Source organism: Mauremys mutica, chromosome 14 (assembly GCF_020497125.1).
Source record: "Mauremys mutica isolate MM-2020 ecotype Southern chromosome 14, ASM2049712v1, whole genome shotgun sequence".
NCBI lineage: Eukaryota > Metazoa > Chordata > Testudines > Geoemydidae > Mauremys > Mauremys mutica.
In genome coordinates this window covers 10,153,209-10,177,971 of record NC_059085.1, presented here as the reverse complement: position 1 = coordinate 10,177,971, position 24,763 = coordinate 10,153,209, and the positions used below count along the sequence as shown (strand labels likewise).

Sequence of the window (24,763 nt, the reverse complement as noted above, 5' to 3'; positions counted from 1 at the left end):
ATGGAAACCTTTCGGCATCCTTAACTGTAGGTGTCCCTGCTCTGACTATTATCAATTTGCCTCCCAGTCGGGCCTAAAGGTTCCAGTTGGGACTCTGTCTAACTGGACAGTCTGGGAAGACCAGGTTAGTGGAATGTGAGTATCCCTGTACCTTACCTGTTACCAGTGTGGAGAACTGTGACAGTGAAGGAAATGTTCCTGTGACTGTTAGAGGTAATGACTTGCCTGTGAAGGGAGCTACCCCAATCTCCAAGCAATGGTCCCTGAACAGCCATGTGTGCTGGGACAAGGGAAAGGCTATCCCAAGCCGTTTGTCTGTTAAAGGGGACTGTTTCTCCAGCTCTTTTCTGTTTGTAGAGCAGACAGAAGAAGTCTTTGAAGTCTGTAAAAAGTCAGTAGTTTGTCTAGTAAGGGCAAAAAGGAATTGTTTCCATGGACTCTTAATGGGCCATTGTTAATAGTAAACAGTCTCTCTTCTGAGGAATGTGTGTTGGTGCCTAGTGGCCAAAGTGTTTCAAATGAAGATAGTATCAGAGGGGTAGCCGTGTTAGTCTGGATCTGTAAAAGCAGCAACGGCGAAGTGGGTATTCACCCACGAAAGCTCATGCTGCAAAACGTCTGTTAGTCCATAAGGTGCCACAGAATTCTTTGCTGCTTTTACGAATGAAGATGAATCCACTGAATTTGCTTTGAAAAAATCCATGGTGGGGTGCTTTGAGGAGATTTCAGGTGGAATAAAAATTGTTAGAGAGTTTAAACAGCCCTATAAGCTTAACCAGCTTGTCGGGGAGACAATGGTGTTGGGACAGGAGTGTCTCCAGGTTGATTCTTTGAGTAGACAGTCTGTATCTCTGGTTCAGAGGGAAGACTGCACAGCTGAATCTGCAGAGCAGGAGGACAATTGTGCAGTGAATCTCTCGAGAATATAGGGATGGCAGGTAAACTCTGAACTCTAGATATTTTGGATATGACTTATAGTCTCTTAGTGGACTTGATATTGATTCCCTGTAGAAGCAGAGGCTGGTAATGGAAGGAGAAAAGAACCTTGAGTCTAACATGCTAGTGAAAATGGATGGTCTCTCTTTAAGACTGTGCACCTGACCGCCCCTTCCCTCCTCCGCCTGCATCTTCTGTCATCACTTGCACCTGTGCAAAGGAAACAAAGCAGAATTGCTGTATTTTACAGACATTTTGCACAGTATAATTGACTGCACAAGGTGCAGCAGAATAATGGCCTGTGTTTCTGGCTTTCATAGATTTTAAGGCCTTGCAGGGATCATTATGAACATCTACACTGACCTTCTGCATAACACAGGACACAGAATCTCGCTTAGTAATTCCTGCATCAAGCCCAGAACTTCTTTGAGCTAAATCACATTAGAAGCAAGAAGATGATCAAGGACAGGGTAGGCCCGTTATTCAATGGGGCCGGTGGGGGGGGGGGGAGGGAGCAGTAACAGAAAGTGTGGAAATGGCAGAAGTGAAATGACTTTTTTGTTTCAGTTTTCACCAAAAAGGTTAGTGTTGATTGGACATCTCACAAAGTGAATGCCAGTGAAAATGAGGAAGGATCTGAGGCTAAAATAGGGAAAGAACAAGTTAAAAATTACTTAGATAAGTTGGATGTCTTCAAGTCACCAGGGTCTGATGAAATACATCCTAGAATACTCAAGGACCTGACTGGGGAGGTACCTGAGCTATTGGTGATTATCTTCAAAAAGTCATGGAAGAGGGGAGGGATTCCAGAGGACTGGAAAAGAGCAAATCTAGTGCCCATCTATAAAAAGGGAAATAAGGACAACTTGGGGAATTACAGGCCAGTCAGCTTAACTTCAGTTCCCAGAAAGATAATGGAGCAAATAATTAAGCAATCAATTTGCAAATACCTAGAAGATAATAAGGTGATAAGTAACAGTCAGTGTGGATTTGTCAAGAACAAATCATGTCAAACCAACCTAATAGCTTTCTTTGACAGGTTAGCAAGACTTGTGAATAGGGGAGAAGCAGTAGATGTGGTATATCTGGGCTTTAGTAAGGCTTTTGATATTGTTTCGCATGACCTTCTCGTAAACAAACTAGGGAAATACAACCTAGATGAAGCTACTAGAAGGCGGGTGCATAACTGATTGGAAATCCATTCCCAGAGAGTAGTTATTATCAGTGGTTCATAGTCAAGGTGCCAGGGCATATCGAGTGGGGTCCCACAGGGATCAGTTCTGTTCAATATCTTCAACAATAATTTAAATAATGGCATAGAGAGTACACTTATACAGTTTGCAGATGATACCAAGCTCGGAAGGGTGGCACATGCTTTGGAGAATAGGATCAAAATTCAAACTGATGTGGACAAACTGGAGAAATAGGATGAAATTCAGTAAGGACATGTAGGAAGGAACAATCAGTTTCACACTTACAAAATGGGAAATGACTGTCTAGGAAGGAGCACTGCAGAAAGGGATCTGGGGGTCATAGTGGACCACAAGCTAAATATGAGTCAACAGAGCAACACTGTTGCAAAAAAAAAAAAGCGCAAATATTCCGGGATGTATTTGCAGGTGTGTTGTAAGCAAGACATGAGAAGTAATTCTTCCGCTCTACTCTGCACTGATTAGGCCTCAACTGGAGTATTGTATCCAGTTCTGAGTGCCACATTTCAGGAAAGATGTGGACAAATTGGAGAAAGTCCAGAGAAGAGCAACAAAAAATGATTAAAGGTTTAGAAAACATGACCTATGAGGGAAGATTGAAAAATATTGGGTTTGTTTAGTTTGGACAAGAGAAGACTGAGGGGGGACATGATAACAGTTTTCAAGTACATACAAGATTGTTACAAGGAGGAGGAAGAAAAATTGTTCTCCTTAACCTCCAAGGGTAGAACAAAAAGCAATGGGCTTAAATTGCAGCAAGGGCAGTTTAGGTTGGATATTAGGAAAAAGTTCCTGTCAGGGTGGTTAAGCACTGGGATAAATTGCCTAGGGAGGTGGTGGAATCTCCATCACTGGGGATTTTTAAGAGCAGGTTGGACAAGCACCTGTCAGAGCTGGTCTGGTTATTACTTAGTCCTGCCTTGAGGGCAGAGCACTGGAGTAGGTGACCTATTCTATTGAAGTCCCTTCCAGTCCTTTGCTTCGATGATTCTATACCATTCAATACAGATGTACTTAGCCCTGCCATGAGGACTGGACTGGGTCCTTTCCAATCCTACAAGTCTATATTCTATGTTGATTAAAAACCAGCACCATACAAAATCAGAATATCAGAGGCCTTACAGAAGTCTAAGGGTTAGTCTACACTAGACATTGCTGCACCAGTGTCGCGTGTGTGGTGAAGATGCTCTATGCCGATGGGAGAGCGCCCTCCCATTGGCACAATAAATACACCTCCATGAGAGGCAGCAGCTGTGTCTGTGGGAGAAGCTCTTCCCCCAACATAGCGCTGTCCACATTGGTGCTTAGGTCGGTGTAACTTGCATCGCTCCAGGGGGTGGCTTAGTCACCTCGAGCAACATAAGTTATACCAATATAAGTGGTAGTGTGTACAAGCCCTAAGTGTATCATGTCAGTTACCTTCATCAACCAAATTCATCATCAAAAATATATCAGGTTTGTTTGTCTGGGATTAAAGTCAGATTTACCAGCTGATAGTTTTCCAGGTCACCCGTTTACCCTTTTAAAATACTGGCACAACATTAGCTTTTGTTCCTGTTCTCTGGAACATCCCCATTGTGCCAAGAGTTATTAAAAACTAAATGGTTCATCAAGCTCCTCAGCCAATTCGTTTATATGCTTTTGGGTGCAACTTATCCTGTCCCGCAGAATAAAAAAAGGTTACCTGTAACATTGCTACTTTACATCCTGCCTATACTGATGGAATAGAAAGTATTTCATCCCCTGCACTCATGGAATAAGATAGGAATACATCGTCCTGCTATTTCTTCTGTAGAGTGTTGTGTTTGTTAGCAGCACTGCTTAATTATAAATAATAATAATATTGGGGGCAGGCAGTGTGGCCTAGTGCACAGGCGGGGGCAGCACTTGCAGGGGCTATAACCATCCCAAAATTTGCCTTACTCCTGTTGTAGCAGCTGCCACTCTCCAGCTGCCCAGCTCTGAAGGCAGAGTGGAGAGAGCAGAGGCTGCTGACTGGGTGCCCAGCTCCAGCAGCTGCAGAGAAATACACCTGGGCAGAGGACTGGGGTGCCCGAGAACAGCCCCTGATCCCTATCCCCACACCCCAGGGCGCAGCACCCAGGGCAGGTGGTAGATCCAGGGCTCCCCAAAGCAGCCCAGATTGACCCACTCCAGCCCAGTCTCCTGGGCCCCACCCCTGTGGTTGCTGCTTCCCGAGGGATCTGCCGGCCCTGGAGCCAGGTTCCCCTGCCAGGGCAGCTCTTACTGGCTGTCAGCAGCCAACACCTTCACTGCCCAGTCCCGGCCTACGGCTTGGCCATGGAGAGGGGCTACAAAGAGGGTTGGAGCCTTGTGGCAATGGGGGGCTCAGCCCCCCAATTTTCTGTCTGGCCCATCTCAGCCCCCCCTAATGGGAAGAGACTGGTGGGGCCCCTGTGCCTAGGGAATAAGGAAACTCCCCCTCTACAGCATCTCTTGTTCTCCTCCCACTCTGAGCCAGTGAGCTCCTCAGGGCAGGGACTGGCTCTGACAGTACGTACCGGGCCTGACACATGGGACTGGACTAGTTGCTGAGGACTGGAGGTGCAATGGGAATAAGTATAAATAACAACAACGATGATCATTGCCTTCCTTTCATCTCAGACTTTCATCACATCTTTTTCATTGTCTATTTTACTTCCCCTTCCTTAGGCCCCTACATCTTTCTATCCCTCTCCCCTGCTCTGCACACAGTCACTTTCTCTCTCCCGGTCTCTCTTTTCCACTCCCAGCTCTCTCTTTCCCTCAGTCTTCTCCCCCCTCCATCTTCCTTTTGTCTCCTGTCTCCCATCTCTGTCTCCCTTCTTTGACCCCCATCCCCAAGTCTTTGGTTGGCCCATTGCTGTTGAGATTTGCCTCCCTGGAGCAGACACTCCACCGTGGGGCCTGCAGGCCCAATTCCCTGCATCTGGGCTTCTCTCTAGCCCCCTAGGAGCCACCCAGTGCTCTCAGGCTGGCACTTAGGGAGAGGCCCCATGGAGCCCGTATGGCAGGCTGGAGCCAGTGGGGCAGGCCGGCTAACAGGGCCAGCAGGGCCTGTGCAAACCGCCTAGTCTGAGCCCTCCCCACTCACCGCTCTGAACTTCATGCCGTGACCTTCAGCAGGGAGTTCCTGCTCGTGCACTTGGCTTCCTTGTAGAGAAATGGAAACATTCTGCAGTGGATCATTTGCAAACAATTTTGTTTGATTTAATTATTCCTCTTTTGCAGTAATGTCAAATACTGACACTGAACTTTGTGTTTCAGGAGCTGCAGAAAATACTGCTGCTGTCATTGTGGTGAATCAGACACCCCCTTCTATCCGTGCAATGGAAGGGTCAGAGTTCACCATCGAGTGTACATTCAACACAAGCAATAATTCAACCAAGTGGTTTGCTGAATGGTATAAAACCAGAAACTATGTAACAGCCAAGGTGAACAATGGAACAGATCGAATCATATTATCAGCAGATAAAGAAAAGAGGTCTCTTTCCCTCACTGTGAAGAAAGCCGACGTCACTGATTCTGGAACCTACGTATGTTGGGTTGGGAGCAAAGATGTGATATATCCTGGGAATGGAACCCAAGTGACCATCAATGGTAAATACCAGCATTTCCTTCTCTGTTCTACAAAACCCTCCGGGGGAGCTCAGGACACTGGCCTGATTCCAGGGAGCTGGGGCAGGTGGTGCTGGGGGAGGTGGAGCAGCACAAAGCGTAAAGGGCAGAGCTGTGGGCAAAACTGGGGGACATTCTGGGGTACGTACAATGGTCCTGATCCTGCATTGCACTGATTTCTGTGGGGGGTTTGGCTGCACAAGGAATGCAGGGTCAAGCCCCAGATATTCTAAAACTGTTTTGAGATGGGGGGAGAGGGGAGGTTTCTAACTGGCTGATCCTGTGAGACCTTCACTCAAATTGATGGCATCTCTCTTTGTCTGTAATGCAATAACTTTTGCATACGACTTGCAATCACTTCCAGAATTTCAGGAAATATCATAGTCATCAGTGGGCAGAACTCTACTGATATTGGGGAAATCTGAAAACCCAAAGGGAAGTAGTGGGGGACACATGGAACCCCTGCTCTCCATTTACCAGACCAACAGCTTCCAGCAAAGCCACCTCTGTAACTGTCTAGATCAAAGAACCAGTTGATGTAGAGTGACCAGATAGCAAGTGTGAAAAATCGGGATGGGAGATAATAGGCACCTGTATAAAAACAAAGCCTGGAAAATTGGGACTGTCCCTATAAAGTCCAGACAACTGGTCACCCTAAATTGATGGTACCAATTAACTCTTTCCAGTAGAAGAACATTCCTGTCTCATCTCTGTTCATCCCCCCCACCCCCATGGAGTATCCTGAATGATTTATCTCCCAGTCAGAAAGAGGAGAAATAATAATGGTGGAGGAAGGTCCGAAGGGCAGTCACAGAGCCCCTGTCATTGGGGTTGGGAATGGGTGACTCTGGAATGGGGGTACGGATGGAATGGGGGTGCACACAAAACTCCTGGCATGGGGGGGGAGAAAGGGGGAACCTGGGAAGGAGGTAAGGGGGGGTGGGGGTGCACACAGAGCACAGTGAACATTTAGTTGAATTGGTAATAGATTCGGTGAAACCTTTTGCTTCAGAGCCTTGGCTTTTCCCAACAAATCTAAGTTGTCCCAGAAAATTTGCCAGCAGCTCCGCTGTACGTAGTGAGAGTCCATGTGCCAAAGAATTTACCATCGAAATAGACAACAGACAAAGGGTGGGAGACATGGGCAGAGGTACTAACAGTAGATTGGGAAGTGAGAGAGATTAAAGGCTACATCCACAAAGGGATTTAGGCCCTAGTCCATCCGTTAGGTGCCACTGTGATCCTCAAAGCTCCTGCTCAGCTGCCAACTAGCCTGGGGGTACTTAGGTTTCCACTGGTAAAATTTGTGCTAAAGAATTGTTGAAACACTCTCACTATCCCAGGGGTTCTCAAACTGGGGGATGGGACCCCTCAGAGGGTCATGAGGTCATTATATGGGGGGGTCACAAGCTGTCAGCCTCCAACCCAAACCCTGCTTGCCTCCAGCATTTATAATGGTGTTTAATATATTAAACAGTCTGTTTAACTTATTGTGGGGGGTTCACACTCAGAGGCTTGTGATGTGAAAGGGGTCACCAGAAAAAAGTTTGAGACCCAATGAGCTATCCTATTAGCAGAGCCCTGCCCAAAACAGCCATTGCGTCGTGATCCTCACCCAGTGTTTCCTACCTGATTTCCATGGACAGACCAGCAGGGTGGGGAAGGACAGAGACTTTGACCTTTAAAATATTAATATAATCAGTGCAGAAACACAGTAAAAACAGGAAAATAAATTACAGATTCAAAACTAACTGCCTATCCCAGACAGTACAAAGTGCATTTCCAATAGCCCGCCAATTAATAAATTGGTCCAAATTGCTAAGAAGTGTATATTATCTAACCTCCCAATAAAGGTATAAAACCACTAAAAATCTAAAAACCCGAAGAATATTGGCAACCCCAGTATCATCATCTACTTTTTAAAATGGCCATCTTTGCTTGACCCAAAATAAAGTTTGCAAGGCATATCACCGATCTACTTGTGAACCTGAACTTAACAGTAAAAATAAATATCGTAGGAGAAAAAAAAATCAATGGCCAATAACTGAAAAATACCCTAATACAGATAATGGCTGCAACCTGGAACAAGAAAGATACATGAGAAACAGTTTCCTCCGTGATACAATAAGGACGTGACACGGATGCCTACAAAGTCTAATGATGCATAAACACATGTATGACAATAGCCCTGTGAGGAATTCTCCATTGGAGGTCACTCATCCTCTTTGCAATTGGAGGCTTGTGGCCAGTTCACCAGGCTGGATGGATACAGTATACAACTAGAAGTTGTCTTCTCCATACCATATTGGGATAAATCAACAAGCATTCGAAAATGACGAATCTTTACCATGGTCATATACGATGACTTATGTCCCGAGCTATTAAAACTAAATTCAGAAGACTTGCTGAAGGTAAGAAAACTCCCAGGCTTGTCAATCCCAACCCACAGCAGGAGCAACACACAAGAAAAGAGGAACATTAGTGTAATGAGGAACGGCTCACTCAAGGAGGCACCTAACAGATGGGCAGTCCCACCCCTAGGAAGGGCTGATTCCACCTCTGACAAAAACTGAGAAACCCAGTGAACTGAATGAAAACTGAGCTCGGCAGCCAAGGTATCCATGAGACCCATCTCAAATTAGCTGCCTGATTGCGTACTTCCGGTTCCAAAGGAGGTATGTGGTTGATGGTCAGTTCATAACTCAGGTGTCCATAACCCTGAGGTTCTACTGTACCTGAATGCAGGAGACAAACGTGGGCCCAAAACCAAAAGCACAAAGGATAGGAAACAAATATCTATGATCTACACGATCAAAAGCCTTCTCTCGATCAAGGGAAATCAACCCAATATGCAAATCATACATTTGAGGCTGAAATTACATCCGGCAATAGGAAAAGGCTATCAAAAATGGACTTGCTGGGGATGCAATAGGTCTGATAAGGGTGCATGACCAAACCAATCATAGTTTTCATTTATTTGTCAAGGGCTTTGAAAAAAGTTTATGGTCTAAGCAAAGCAGGGTCACAGATCCACAATTATTCCACCTCCACAAGGTCCCCCTTCCTAGGCAACAGGGTAAGAACCACGCGATGACAACTGAGTGGCAGTATCTTCTCTTTGATGCTCTCCTGAAACACCTGGAGTAAGTCAGGCCCAAGAAGGGTTCAAAAGGCCTTATAAAATTAAACAAGCAAACCATCAATACAAGGGGTCTTCCCTGGGGCAAAGCCATTTAGGGAAGAAGTCAATTGTGAGAGTGTCAGATTGTGCTCAAGTCTGTCCACATCCAAGATTGAGATCCTAGGAAGAGCCTTAAGGAACCATCAAGTCTCCGATGGACACTGGTTCTGCTGCATATAGGTCTGAGAAAAAATTCACAGCAAAGTCCCTAATCCCCACAGGATCTGAAAGCTCTCTGCCCGTTGATGTCTTGAGGCAGCCAATCATCTTCTGCGCCACATGTTCCTTTTCCAGACTGAAGAAAAACTGAGTAGGTGCATCCACTTGAGAAAGGCCCTGAAATCGGGCTCCTTACCAGTGCGCCCTGAACTTTGCTATCAAACAGGTCCCACAAGAGCTGGTTTTTATGTTTCAAGCTCTCTTGTGACCCAGCATCATTACTGCCACAAAAGACTTTTTTCAATTCCATGATCCCCAACTCAAACTCCTCCATACGCCGGCAAAGGCCCAGGGTTGTCTGCTGCATGTTTTGCTGACAAAAATATTTAAATATTAATTTTACCCACCTCCCGCCATTGTCACAAGGAGGGGAAACATTCTGAGAGGCAAGAGAGAGAGTTTATTGGCTGCGGTTGTTGAAGTTGGGGTGGAAATCTGTGCAGGAGTTTAAGCGTTGCAGTTTGCTGTGATGTTGGAAGTACCTCTCCCAGACCCGAGGACGAGCTCTATAGAGCTCAAATTCTCATCTCTCTCACCAACAGAAGTTGGTCCAATAATAGATATTATCTCACCCCTCTTGTCTCTAATATCCTGGGACTGACATAGCTACAGTGCACTGAACTTGATGGCATTTCTCTTTGTCTGTGACACAATAATTTGGAACACCACAGCCCATCAATTCCAAAATTTCAGGGAGTATTGAAGGCATCACTGGGCAGAACTCTGTTGATATTGGGGAAATCAGAAAACCCAAAGGGGAAAAGTGGGGGAGACATGGAGTGCCTGCTCCCTGTTTAGCAGAGTAACAGCTCGGAGCAAAGCCAGCTCTGCAACTGTCTAAGTCAAAGAACCAGTTTATGGCACCAACTAACGCTTTCCAGTAGGAAAACATTCCTCTCTCATCACTGCTCCTTCCCCCAGTAGAGTGTAACATGCTGACACTCTGGCTGTCCCGGCAGAAAGAGGAGAACTAATAACAGTGGGGAAGGGAGGAGGGGAAGGCTCACAGAGCCCCTGACATGGGGAGGATGGGGGACCTGGTCTGGGGACAATGCTGGAATGAGGGTACAGCCAAAGCCCTGAGCATGCAGGGAGAATGGGGGACCCTGGAATGGTGGAAAGGGAGAGTATTAGGGCACAGAGAACTCCTGGCTTGTGGCAGAATTGGAGACTGAAGCATGGGGTGAGGAGAAATGGGACACACACAGCGCTCCTGGCAGAAGGATTGGGGCTAGAGAGTCCCTGAAATAGAGGGGGGTGGGAGGGTGGCACTCAGGGACCTTGTTGGTGACAGAGGGATGCAAAGAGTCCCTAGGGCATGCAATGTGCTTGGCCTACAGAAGCAAAATAAAGTGGGCATCCCTCTAGTTTAGCCCCCGAAGAGTCCAACCCAAACTCACAACGGGTTGAGCAGAGTCAGGATGAAGTTGTTTGCTCAGTAATAGGTTATTATTGAGTGTTTGCTTTGCAATGCTGCTCAGAGGCCTCAACCAACATGTCAGGCCCACTGCGCTAGGCCCTGTACACTAGAGCTGGTGGTTTCAGCTTGTGAGACGTTTCATTATTTCAGAACTGGCTTCATTCCAAGCCAAGACAGATAAGAACTGCACCAGGGCCAAGGACCCGAGGGCTTCCAGATTCCCAGAGGCCAGTTACCAGTGGCCTGCTCAGGAGCAGAGCAGCCTGGGGAGTCACTGGCCCAGGCCTCTAGGAGCCATGGGATCTCCAGCCTGGGGCAGTCTGCATGGTGGAGCTACCCCAGAGCTGCACCCCCTGGGAGCTGGTCCTGGAACTTCCAGGCTTTCAGCTCCATGGCAGGGACACTGGAAGCGCCGGGAGCCCTGGCTCAGACAGGGAGCCTAGCAGACAGCAAGAGCCCCTAGAGACCTGGCTCTGCCCCGAGACTCGACTCCCGACTCCCCGAGCTGGGGCTCGCGGGACATAAGAACGGCCGCACTGGGTCAGACCAAGGGTCCAGCTAGCCCAGTATCCTGTCTTCTGACAGTGGCCAATGCCAGGTGTCCCAGAGGGAATGAACAGAACAGGCAATCATCCAGTGATCCATCCCAAGTCACCCATTCCCAGCTTCTGGCATCCCCATCCCCGCCCATCCTGGCTAATAGCCATTGATGGACCCATCCTCCAGGCACTTTAGTTCTTTTTTTAACCCTGTGGCTCTTGGAACACCAACAGAAACCTGTGTGTGTTTTGATGAAAGTGGAGTCAAATCTGTAGCAGATTTGGTGAATCAGTTCTCTTCAGCGCATTGGCATTTTCAGTCTAAGCTAAGTTTTGCCAGAACATTTGCAATCAGCTCTGGTGCAGCTTTCATTGCATCCAGAGCACGAACTGATACTTACGTTTAATTTTTAATTTTTTTTTTGCCTTAGGACAACCCAAAGCACCTGTGAAGTGCAAAAAATTATGCACTGAATTTTCACGAAAAGAAATACCCCAGAAACTGTTGAAGACCTATAGGAAGACAGAACCATCATGTCCCAAAGCCGCTATCATGTAAGTGCTTTTCTACCACGTGGTCCTCTTTTCAGAATCGATTAATTTAATTTGCAACTCTGAGAATAAATGGGCCAAAATCCTGCACAGATCCTCGTTTTGGTGCAAAACGCATTCTGGAACCTGCCCACAGGCCCCAGCTGAACTCAGGTCTCCATTGTTCTAGGTGATGTACACACACATAGTGAGCCAGGCCCTGCCCTGAAACAGTTCACAAGCTAAATACACAAGACAGACAATGGGCAGAAGAAAGGAAAGATTATGAGGACTGTTTTACAGATGGGGGACCAACGGAGATGAAGGCCTTGTCCACACGTACAGTGCTGCTGCAACACCACTGGAGCGCTTCGTGAAGATGCTACCTACGCTACGTCGACAGGAGAGCTTCTCCCCGTCCTGGAGAGGTGGTAGCTATGTCGGCGGGAGAAGCCCTCCCATCGACAGTGCTGTCTACACCAGGAGTTAACGTCCGTATCACTGAGTCGCTCAGGGCTGTGGATTTTCCCTGAGCGATGTAGTTATAGTGAGATGAATGGGTAGCGCGTAGACCAAGCCTAAGTGTTTTGGCCAAGGTTCTACAGGAAGCCTGAGGCAGAATCAGGACCTGAAGAATAGGCCTCTGCCGTAAGCACAAGTCCAGCCTTCCACTCTGGGAGCCCCTGGGAACTCATTAATTCATTTTAAACAAACCTGACAATTGCTACATGTGGTTTCAATTTATAAACACTTTACACAGTTACCAGAAATTCAGCCCCGGAGAAAAGGCTGGGGAAATATTTCAACCTTTTTAATAGTTTACTTAGCGTGGGCCAAATTCAGCCCTGGTTTTAAGTGGGTGCAACTCTCCAAATTTGTTACAGATTTGGGGCCAGATCCTCAGCTGATGTGAACTGGCATAGCTCTACTAACATGGGCGAGACCAGAGCATGATTGAGTGGCTCGGGTTCCAGGCTGGGAGTCATGAGTTGAGCTGCTTAGAAAGTATTTTTGCTCTCAGCCCTGATCCCCAGGGAAAATGTGGATTTTTGGATGAAAAATTGAAAATCAGAAATTTTTGGCAAAAACTTTTCAGCTGAAAATATGAAATTCTTGATTTAAAAATGATACCTTGGTGCCTCATGGTAACTGTAGTTTGGGTGCTTCAAGCTCCCATTTTTCTCAATAGCCTGGGCTCCCTGGATGGACTACATCTCCCATGTTGCACTATGGTCTCCCCCTCTTGATGCAACACATCATAGAAGTCCCTGGTAGTAGTGCCTCATGGGAGATGTAGTCTAGCTGGGGAACCCAGTCCCAAAGGGTGGAGAGAGGGGGAATGAGGCAGTCAGGATACAACTCCCATGAGGCACCAAGGCAGAATTTCCAGATCACAGCTTTTCCATTTCGGTTTCCAGCTGAAAAATTTGGGCATTCGTTTTTTTGTTTGATTGTTTTTGTTTTGTTTTTACTGGACAAAAAGTCAAACATTTCCTGGGAATGCAGACACTTTTTCTTAAAAATTGCATTGAGTCAAAAACCTACCAGCTCTAGTCAGGAAAGCTGAGTTCTGTTCCCCGTCTGGCAGTGACCTGTCTCTTTCCCCTCCCACTGTTGATCTCTGTCTATTTAGACTGTAAACGTTTTGGCCAGGGACTTGTCTCTAGTTATGTTCACGTTGCACAACAGAGCCCTGAGCTCAGTAGGGGCCTGTAGGTGCTAAATAATAAATAACAATCTGGCGTCAGAGAGGCACAAACATGGAACCCCATGATGCCATATTTGCAGCCACTTTACAGAGCAGAATTGTACTTTCAGTGTTAGTCTGGCCCTGCTCCCATTGCAGTGGGTGGAAAAATTCCCTTCAGTTTCAGTGGGAACAGGATCCGACCCTATATGTGAGTACACAGTCGGCCCCTCTTAACTTCATTACAGCATCCTCAGGTGAAAATCGGGTCAACTGCCCCATTTCAAAATAGTTACTTTACCAATGAACAGGAAAAAGAAAGTCAGGAAATTATTCATCACATCAGATCCTGACTCAAACACCAGCTGATTATATCTCTATCTCCTGCACACGAAAACATGGCTATATTTAACTTTCAAAAGTCATTGGGAAAATGGAATGTCTCGAGCTTCTGCCAAGGTAGCATGAGCTTCCTTATGGCTGCTTTTATCCAGGCTTTGCATATTTATCAGCTCTTCCGTTCTGTTTCTTGTAATTGTTGCTGTTTCTGGTCTCTCTTCAGATTTGTCACTAAGAAGAATAGAGAGTTCTGTGCAGACCCAGAGGCGAGCTGGGTGAAGGAAGCAGTCCGACAGCTAAACCAAGCAAGTGCCCCTCTGAATCCGCCACTTTCAAGCACCATCACTTCTGCAGTTGTGCAAGAAGGGGCAGGCGTTTTTCACAGAGTAGTTGGCGATGCTGGCTCTAAATGTTTGCTTGCCCATGTTGCATGCACACCCATTGGTACGTTCAATGCCTGCCCGCATGCCCAGACTCAACATTTGTGGTGGGGTGGGGATGGTTTGCTGGTCTTGCCAGGCATCATAAAGCTATGAGTGGAACTAAGTGAAAGCATCACTTTAACCTCTGATAAGCAGGGGATGTTAAATGGCCAGGCTGGGAAAAGAACACAAAATACTGGAGGGGGAGACATTTCTTTTAATACATCCCCAGTCACCAGCCATTGCCACTGAAATTGTCCTGCGTCAAGGTGCAATCGTCTCTGTTTCTCTCCTGCAGAAATTCCCAAGTTGATGGTGAATCAGACCCCAGCCAATATCCAGGAGTCAGAAGGGTCAAATCTCACCATGGAGTGTAGATTCACGGAATTGAAAAACCACAGGACCTTGGATGTGAAATGGTATAAACATAACGGAACTGGGGGAACGAAGAAGGAGCTGATGAGCGAAAGAGGCGGGGGCTCCGCAGCCCTGGATTTGGAAAAGGGTTTTGCTTCGTTCACTCTGAAGAACGTGAATGTAACCGATACAGGAACCTACGTGTGTGAGGTGGGGAGCACAGCTGGGAACTTGTCTGTGTCAGGAGCCGGAACCCAAGTGACCATCACTCGTAAGTACCAGTATTTTCCTATCTGATCTTCATGCTGTGAGAGACAGCGAATGGCAGCCTAAAGGACAGAGAATGAATGACTGTTGCTGGCAAAAGCGAGTCTGAATTCTCAGGTGTGTACAGTATAGAACCCATAGAAATATGGGCTCCAGCCTGTGAGCAACTGAAGGTAACATAGTTCAAAGTACCCACGTGATTTAGGAGCTTTCAAGTTTCAGAGGGGACTTAGGCCCTCAGAGGCAGATTTTTAAAGGCATTTTGGCACCAAAAGTTGTAATTGGGATTTTCAAAGGCATCTCAGCACCTAACTACCATTGAAATCAGTCACTTTTGCCAAGAGGACTTAGGCTCCTAAGTCACACAGCAAGGGCTGGGTATGTGTAGTTTGGAAAAGAGAAGATTAAGATGGGAGACATGACAGTGCTCTTCAAATCCTTGAAAGGCTGCCATAAAAACGATGGAGAAAAGTTGTTCTCTCTTGCCACAGGGGGCAGGACAAGAGGCAATGGGTTCAAACTACAGCACAGCAGATTTAGATTAAATCTGAGGAAAAACTTCTTAACTGTGAGAATGGAACAGACACCTCGGGAGGTTGTGGAAGCTCCTTCACTGGAGGTTTTCCAAAGGAGGCTGGAGAGCATCTGTCTTGGATGGTTTAGTGGTTCTCAAACTGTGGGACGGGACCCCAAAGTGAGTCACAACCCCATTTTAATGGGGTCGCTAGGGCTGGCTAAGACTTGCTGGGATCACCATTCTCCCTACTGGCAATGGGGTAAGCACGTGCTGCTGGGAAAGCGGAGCGGTGATACATATTGCGTGTGTTGTTCTGATGATTTTTGTTGCAAGTGGCAGATGCTCAATTGACACCCTGAGAGTGAGAACAGGAGAGTGTAACATGAGCGGTTCTCAAGCACCAACTTGTGGCCAGAGGTCGCTTTTCAGCACCTTGCCCGTTTCCCCCTCTTCAGGGCCCTTTAACAACTCACTCAGTTTAAAGGTCGTTCAAACCATCACCTCCTGCAGTCCAGTAAATCCAGTCCCCAGGGGCATCTTGGCCCTCCAGGCCCCAGTGCAGCATCTCGCTCCAGATAATCCAAAACAACACGGCCCTACCTCCCCGAGGGTCTGTCTTCCTGCTTCCCAGCACCTCCTACCTGGTGTTTGTCCTCCACAGGCCTTTCCCACTGGGCTTGGCAGTCACTCCCCTGCTTGGCCAGGGCCTCTCCCAGGCCTCCCTGCCTGGAGAGCTTTCCTCACTTTCTCCAGCTTCTTGAGCTTCTCCCCTGCTGGCTCAGAACCCTGCAGGACCCGTCTCACTCTCTGCAGTGTCCACACACACGGCCACAATTTCCTGGGCTTGCCCCCTTCTCAGCAGCTTCCTGCTTCTTTTGTACTGGAAGCACCTGACTCCTCTCCGGTGGGACTTATCCTGTAATCAGGGCAGGAGCGCCGCCAGCTTTTTTACTGCCCTAGGCGACGGAAGGTCCGGCCACCGCGGTTGCTGACCCCCAAATGTTAGCGGCCTAGGCGACCGCCTAGGTCACCTAATGGGTTGCGCCAGCCCTGAATCAGGGTTAGCTTAGCCCAGGCTCTCCAGCCCATGGGGCAGGCACCCTGTGCAGATGGGTACAGCAGAGGCAGTATATGGTAGTGGCTAGAGCAGGAGACTAGGAATTAGGAGGTTTTCATTTTATTTCTGTCTGTCACAGACTGCCTGTATGACCTGAGGCAAGTCATTTAGTCTCCCTGTGCCTCCATCTGTAAAATGGAGATACTATTTCCTCTCCTAGCTTCTGTCTGTCTTATTAGACTTTAAACTCCTCGGGGCAGGGACTGGCTCTCTACGTGTATGTACAGCACCTAGCACAAGATCAGTGTGTGCCTGGTGAATGCTATGATGCCCGGCATGCCAGTATTCACCCATGATAGTTCTGAGTCACAACTGGAAATGCCAGCATAGGGCAGGTTTAATGCATGAACAGAAACGAGATGATTTGTTTGTACATGCAAATTCGAGTTTGTTTCCAGACACATCGGTCTGAGGACAATTTGCCTGCAACTCTAAAACAAGAGAAATGGAGTTGGGGTCTCAATGCGTAGTTCCTTTGTCTCCTCTGTTCTACTGGAGCAGCTGACAGAGTGCGCAAACCTCAAAGATCCAAGGACCCGAATCCCATCCCGCACTCCGGGCTCAGTAACTGTCCTCGAGCATCTTTCCAACGTCAGCCAGTTTTGATTTCCTCATTGCCATCAGGGGCGGCTCTAGGATTTGCGCCGCCCCAAGCAGGGTGGCACACCGCGGGGGGCGCTCTGCCGGTCACCAGTCCCGCGGCTCCGGTGGTCCTCCTGCAGACGTGCCTGCGGAGGGTCCGCTGGTCCCGCAGCTCTGGTGGACCTCCCGCAGGCACCGCGGGACCAGCGGACCCTCCGCAGGCACATCTGCGGGAGGTCCACCGGAGCTGCAGGACCAGCGGACCGTCCGTAGGCACGTCTGCAGGAGGACCACCGGAGCCGCCTGCCGCCCTCCCGCGGGACGCTGCCCCAAGCGCGCGCTTGGCGCGCTGGGGTCTGGAGCCGGCCCTGATTGCCATTCACCCCCTTGTGCTCTAACGCTCCTCAGTGACTATATTGAGCTCAAGTTTCCCTCTCACCCACATCTAAGTGTCTAATGCAGGAATCCACAAATTTATCTGAGCGTCACCATAACCATAGATAACACCATTAATATTATGGTAGGTTTTTCTCTTTTTGAGAGCACGTGAGATGCGAGCTCAGGAGAGAGGGACAAAGCTTGAAAGATTTGGCATATTCCTTCACACTCTGGATGCTCATCTGAGTATTATCCAAACTGATCTGAACTTTTATGAGGTTGCCTTCAGTCTCTGCGGCTTATAGTTCCCCCTCACTGCCCCCCCAACCCCTGCAGGGCCCTAGAGCCTGGACCACAGCTCGAGCCCGAAAGTCTATACAGCAATGAAACCGCCCCGCAGCCGCAGCCCTGAGAGCCCGAGTCGGCTGTCATGGGCCTGCTGCGGGTTTTTCTTTGCTGTGTCACCATACCCTTAGTCCTTTTCCTTCTTCCCTTTCTCCAAGTACACTCAGCTCCCTTGGCTAATCTCTTGGGATGGGTTTGGTGACAGCCCCCCCCCCTTTCTAAATCTCTCCTCCCATCTGGATCCTCACATACACACCTGTCTTTTCCCTCTCTTTCCTCCACATCCCTCCTTTCCCTGCCCTGCCCATGTTCTCATGCTCTGAGGGGCTTTGCCATATCAGTTTGCCATGGGGCACATTACACACCTCTAACTCCAGAAAAATCATGGCGATCGGGGGAGGTCCCGGATGACTGGAAAAAAGCTAATGTAGTGCCCATCTTTAAAAAAGGGAAGAAGGAAGATCCAGGGAACTACAGGCCAGTCAGTCTCACCTCAGTCCCTGGAAAAATCATGGAACAGGTCCTCAAGGAATCAATTCTGAACCACTTAAAGGAGGGGAAAGTGATCAGGAACAGTCAGCATGGATTCACCAAGGGCAAGTCATGCCTGACTAACCTCATTGCCTTCTATGATGAGATAACCGGCTCTGTGGATGAGGGGAAAGCAGTGGATGTGCTATTTCTGGACTTTAGCAAAGCTTTTGATACAGTCTCCCACAGTATTCTTGCCAGCAAGTTAAAGAAGTCTGGGCTGGATGAATGGATGGTAAGGTGGATAGAAAACTGGCTAGATGGTCGGCCTCAACGGGTAGTGATCAATGGTTCCATGTCTAGTTGGCAGCCGGTATCAAGTGGAGTGCCCCAAGGGTCGGTGCTGGGGCCGGTTTTGTTCAATATCTTCATTAACGATCTGGAGGATGGTGTGGACTGCACCCTTAGCAAGTTTGCAGATGACACTAAACTGGGAGGAGTGGTTGATACGCTGGAGGGTAGGGATAGGATACAGAGGGACCTAGACAAATTAGAGGATTGGGCCAAAAGAAATATGATGAGGTTCAACAAGGACAAGTGCAGAGTCCTGCATTTAGGACGGAAGAATCCCATGCACTGCTACAGACTAGGGACCGAATGGCTGGGCAGCAGTTCTGCAGAAAGGGACCTAGGGGTTACGGTGGACGAAAAGCTGAATATGAGTCAACGGTGTGCCCTTGTTGCCAAGAAGGCTAATGGCATTTTGGGTTGTATAAGTAGGGGCATTTCCAGCAGATCGAGGGATGTGATCATTCCCCTCTACTCAGCATTGGTGAGGCCTCTTTTGGAGTACTGTGTCCAGTTTTGGGCCCCACACTACAAGAAGGATGTGGATAAATTGGGGAGAGTCCAGCGGAGGGCCACAAAAATGATTAGGGGGCTGGAGCACATGACTTATGAGGAGAGGCTGAGGGAACTGGGATTGTTTTGTCTGCAGAAGAGAAGAATGAGGGGGGATTTGATAGCTGCTTTCAACTACCTGAAAGGGGGTTCCAAAGGGGATGGATCTAGACTGTTCTCAGTGGTAGAAGATGACAGAACAAGTAGTAATGGTCTCAAGTTGCAGAGGGGGAGGTTTAGGTTGGCTATTAGGAAACACTATTTCACTAGGAGGGTGGTGAAGCACTGGAAGGGGTTACCTAGGGAAGTGGTGGAATCTCCTTCCTTAGAGGTTTTTAAGGTCAGGCTTGACAAAGCCCTGGCTGGGATGATTTAGTTGGGGATTGGTCCTGCTTTGAACAGGGGGTTGGACTAGATGACCTCCTGAGGTCCCTTCCAACCCTGAGATTCTATGATTCTATGATTCAGAGAAACCCCAAGTCAGCAGCTGATCCCAAGACACCAGCAGAGACTGTCAAACTGAATGATGGATTTTGTTGGGTAGCAGGAAAAGTGGGAAGGGCTTCTCAGGAAGAACAGGCCTTAGATCAAGTGTGAAGGTTTCTTGTCTGAACTGATCCAATCCTCCCAAAGGTTCAGGGTAAGCAACTAGAACCAGTTTAGGTCAGGTCTGTTCAGTGCTATGAAGGAGAGACATCATCAGAAGCCTCATCCCAGCAGATGGCTGGAAGAATTCTACAGCACATACAGAGCCTGCTATGGCACTTTGCCTCATCTTCTGTGGGGTCCTGCCTACGGCTCTGTATCAAAAGGCTTCATACGAAGAGATGTTTGAAGATGATGTTTAGGAAGCTGTAATGTTCCTGCTTTTAGTCAATGGCCAGAATTATTTCTGGGAAACACAGAAACCAGAGAGCATCAGTTAACTTCTTAACACCCACTTGGGGATATTTTAATGGCCAAGCTTTACAAAGGGGCCTGAAATGCTGGAAAAAAACCAACTGTTTCTTTAAATACTTCACCTTGCTGCAGAAACATGTCAATCAGCTGAAGTCACTTGTGTTTCTCTCTCTCTCCAGCTGTTGACCTGTTGGTGACTCAGAGCCCTGCCTTTGTCAATGAAGAGGAAGGGAAACAGCTGACCATAGAATGTAGATTCAGGGCCCTGGAGAAACTCAGCACCACATACTCTGTTAAATGGTATAAAAACGGGTCTGATGGACATGAGCAGGAGCTGAAAAATAAAGCAGGCTCAGTCACAACAATTCTAGATTTCTCAGTGGGCCTGGCTTCTCTGACCTTGACTAAAACCAGCATGAATGATTCTGGGTTCTACAGATGTGACTTTGGTAAAAATGGCCGCGGGAATGGAATGAGAGTGACGATCCATGGTAAACAGCAGCATTATCTTTGATCTGCATTGTCAGGATAAAAAGAACAGGAGCACTTGTGGCACCTTAGAGACTAACAAATTTATTTGAGCATAAGCTTTCGTGAGCTACAGCCCACTTCTTCGGATGCATGGAATGGAACATATATTGAGGAGATATATATATATATATATACACATACAGAGAGCACAAAAAGGTGGGAGTTGTCTTACCAATGCTGAGAGGCCAATTAAGTAAGGAAAAAAACTTTTGAAGTGATAATCAAGATAGCCCAGTACAGACAGTTTGATAAGAAGTCTGACAATACTTACAAGGGGAGATAGATTCAATGTTTGTAATGGCTCAGCTATGCCCAGTCCCTATTTAAACCTAAGGTGATTGTATCTAGTTTGCATATCAATTCCAGCTCAGCAGTTTCTCCTTGGAGTCTGTTTTTGAAGCTTTTCTGTGGCAAAATTGCCACCCGCAGGTCTGTCATTGAATGACCAGAAAGGTTAAAGTGTTCTCCTACAGGTTCTTGAATGTTATGATTCCTGATGTCAGACTTGTGTCCATTCATTCTTTTGCGTAGAGACTGTCCAGTTTGGCCAATGTACATGGCAAAGGGGCATTGCTGGCACATGATGGCATATATCACATTGGTAGATGTGCAGGTGAATGAGCCCCTGATGGTATGGCCGATGTGATTAGGTCCTATGATGATGTCACTTGAATAGATATGTGGACAGAGTTGGCATTGGGCTTTGTTGCAATGGTAGGTTTCTGGGTTAGTGTTTTTGTTCAGTGATGTGTGGTTGCTGGTGAGTATTTGCTTCAGGTTGGGGGGTTGTCTGTAAGCGAGGACAGGTCTGCCCCCCAAGATCTGTGAGAGTGAGGGATCATCTTTCAGGATAGGTTGTAGATCTTTGAGGATGCGCTGGAGAGGTTTTAGTTGGGGGCTGAAGGTGACAGCTAGTGGTGTTCTGTTATTTTCTTTGTTGGGCCTGTCTTGTAGGAGGTGACTTCTGGGTACCCTTCTGGCTCTGTCAATCTGTTTTTTCACTTCAGCAGGTGGGTACTGTAGTTTTAAGAATGCTTGATAGATGCTTTATTAATGCTTTATTACCTATCTTGTAGGTGCTTGTCTCTGTCTGAGGGATTGGAGCAAATGCGGTTGTATCTTAGAGCTTGGCTGTAGACAATGGATCGTGTGGTGTGTCCTGGATGGAAGTTGGAGGCATGTAGGTAAGTATAGCGGTCATGGTCACCACTGACTCACACTTCCCACATGGTAACTGAAACCCCACAGCTATTTCCTAGTCTAGGACAGGGAGACGCAGTGTTATCTCAGAGATAGGCTGGCTGTAAATTACGGACTGTTGTTGTAGCCATGTGGGTCCCTGGATATTAGAGAAACAAGGTGGGTGAGTGTGTGTTCCAGGTCACATAAAAGGAGTGGTGAAGGTGGGTCCTTCAAGCTGCCTAGAAAGGCTGCAGGGAAGCAGCCAATCACAGCCCAGCAGGCTCAGTTAAAAGGAACTGCTGGGCCTGAGCAGGTCTTTTCCTGGCAGGGACCAGAGGAGTAAGTAACTTCAGCCCAGAGATAAGCGTGAAGAGGAAGGGACTACCTGGGAAGCAGCCCAGGGAACAGCAGCAGTCAACAGAATTACTGTTTTGTGGAGGAGGTGAAGGTTCTAGTTAGTGCTGCAATCTGGTGCCAGTTCCAAGCATCGGGAAGCAGTGTGGCATCTCAACACTGCTGTATGCTGAGTGAGGTAAATGCTGATTTTATAATGGCGACCACTGGCAAGGAGCTTTAGATCATTTGTACATTCAGAATCCTCCTGTTATTCTATTGTTATGTTAAGAGATACAAACCTTGTAGGGGTTCTGGTTTCCTTCATCCCCTACTGAGCCAGTCCCTGCCCAGTGACAGATCCATCCCCCTAGGCTAAGTATAGAGTCACATTTATCCTTTTGGATTGGCAGGCGCAGGAAACCATAGATAGGGTTGGTTAGGGGAGCGTTACTCTTGGTAAGGGCTCTATCCAGGTCTCTAGTGTCTTGCTCTGCTAGGGATTCCCTACTCCTGGGGCAGAGTCAGCGGGCTGGCTGGCCTCATGGGAAGGTTCCCCTAGGCAGAGGGCTGAACCCAGCCCGATGACCCCACAGCTCCCAGCAGCTGGCATAGGAAGAGGAACCTGCTGGGGAAAAAGGGAGGCCAAGGAAACGGCCTGTGACACAGAAGCGGGTGGAATATTAAGGGGGGGGAAGAAACAGTTTTTCATCTTTAAACTGTCCCTGCCACCTCTTTATTTATCCATCAGTCTCTGTCCCTCCTTTAGAGGCAAATCTGTCCCTCTCGATCCCTGCATCCCACACTGACAGGTTTTTCTTGATTTCATATAAAAGGAGAAATGCCTCCCACGTTGTTTTTTGTCATCCGGATGCTTCTCGGGGCCCTTGTTATAATCTTGGCTGTGATTATTATTACAGAGTGCGTGATTTCAGAAAAGAGGGGTGAGTGAAATGTCTGCAATGCAGTAACTGTGCAGGGTCAGCCACAGAGCTTGAGTTACACACGAGGTCCTTCTGCCTTTTCCTTCTGGGCAACTTCCCAGTCCCAGTGCATTGAAATTGAGAAGCTGCTTCAGACCCGGCTGGGACTGTTTTCTTGGCCTGTCCATTCTAGTTTGTGTCGAACATTAAATCCGGGCATCTCAGAATTAGAAGCACAGAGTTTCAGTTCCTGAAGGCCTTTACCTCTCAGGTCTCCCTTTCACAGCACCAATGATCATTTCCTATCACTGCGTCTGTCCAACGTGCCCTGTTTATTTCTGGCTGGCTGGCATGCACGGAGCTAGTGCAGCACTTGGACAAGTGTGATGCACGTACTGCAGGAGTATTCTTTAGGTTCTAACTTACTGAGTCTGATTTTTTTCCCCACAGCTGCTGTCAGTCGGACAATATGAGGATCAGCTGTTACAGCGTACACCTGGAGATGGAGCTCTCAGACACCTGGTACCCAGGCATCCCCCCAACACCGTGTTGACCATCCTGCCTGCCAGATTCTGCACCTGCAAATAAACCTTGAACTGAATGGAAGGGAGGGGAGGGGATGCTGGATAACTGGAAAGGGAGTTCACGGGTGTTCATATTAAAAAGACTCCTCCCTGACACCCCTCTTTGAGGCAGCAGAACCTGGTGATCGGTGGTGGCTTAGGCAGTCTCAGTGGCATCCGAGCCATAGGAAAATATGAGATGAACATTTCTGTCACCTACAGATTCCCCATTGTGCTACCTAGCAATCACTTTAGAGCAGGGGTGGGCAAACTGGCCTGCGGGCCAGATCCGGCCCATCCGGGCTTTCAATCCAGCCTGCAGGATTGCCAGCCCCATGGCACAGTGGGGCTAAGGCAGGCTTCCTGCCTGCCCTGGCCCCACACCACTCCCAGAAGCAGCCGACACCACATCCCTGTGGCCTTTGGGTGAAGGGGGCATGCGCTGCCCTCGCCTGCAGGCACCACCCTCCCAGCTTCCATTGGCCATGGTTCCCCCATTCCCAGCCAATGGGACCTTTGGGGGTGGTACCCACAGGTGAGAGCAGCGTGTGGCAGAGCTGCCTGCCCCCACCCCACCCCCAGGAGCCAGTGCTGGACATGTTGGCCACTTCTGGGAGCGGCACGGGGCCAGGGCAGGCAGGGAGCCTGCCTTAGCCCTGCTGTGCGCTGCTGCCACACCGGAGCCACTTGAAGTAAGCAGCCAGGCCAGAGCCTGCATCTTGGACCCCTCCTGCACCCCAAATCCCTGCTCTGAGCCTCCTGCTGCACCCTACACTCTTTCCTGCATCCCAACCCCATACCCCAATCCTACATTTATGGCTCTGCATACAATTTCCCCACCCAGATGTGGCCCTTGGGACAAAAAGTTTTCCTACCCCTGCTTTAGAGGCTCGTGGAACCCTTAAAGTTGAAGATGCTCAGAAGACGAGCCAAAACCTCTTCCCTATTGTCATAAATAAACAGATCAGGGTTAAGGTCTCTTTTACCTGGAAAGGGTTAACAAGCTCAGTAACCTGAGAAACACTTGACCAGAGGACCAATCAAGGGACAGGATAATTTCAAATCTCTGTGGAGGGAAGCCTTTGTCTGTGTTCCTTGTCGGCTCTGCGTTCTCTTTTTGGATCTAAGAGAGGCCAGACATGTCTCCAAGTTCTCCTGGAGTAGTTCCTACTATCCAATAGTGAGTATTAATTAGAAAGGCGGATTAGTCTTATAATTTGATTTCTACATTTGCAATTGTGTGTTTGCTATAGAATTTCTTTAATTCTGTACTGTTATTGCTTTTACTGAGAAA

General features: G+C 48.0%; 1 protein-coding gene across 1 annotated transcript; it reads left to right on the top strand.

Moving 5' to 3' along the window:
- Nucleotides 1-881: 881 nt before the first annotated feature.
- LOC123349335 lies at nt 882-24,538 on the top strand. The gene is made up of 6 exons (XM_044987313.1): nt 882-938; nt 5,415-5,747; nt 11,556-11,679; nt 13,905-14,125; nt 14,402-14,731; nt 23,357-24,538. Exons 1-6 carry the CDS (start codon nt 932-934, stop codon nt 23,377-23,379), a joined length of 1,038 nt encoding a protein of 345 aa, XP_044843248.1. The 5' UTR covers nt 882-931; the 3' UTR covers nt 23,380-24,538.
- The last annotated feature ends 225 nt before the right edge of the window (nt 24,539-24,763 follow it).

Bases quoted from the DNA above. Each gene is read 5' to 3' on its own strand.
- LOC123349335 (XM_044987313.1), top strand. The intron at 5,748-11,555 runs GTAAATACCAGC...TTTTTGCCTTAG, and splicing joins AACCCAAGTGACCATCAATG to GACAACCCAAAGCACCTGTG. The intron at 11,680-13,904 runs GTAAGTGCTTTT...GTCTCTCTTCAG, and splicing joins TGTCCCAAAGCCGCTATCAT to ATTTGTCACTAAGAAGAATA.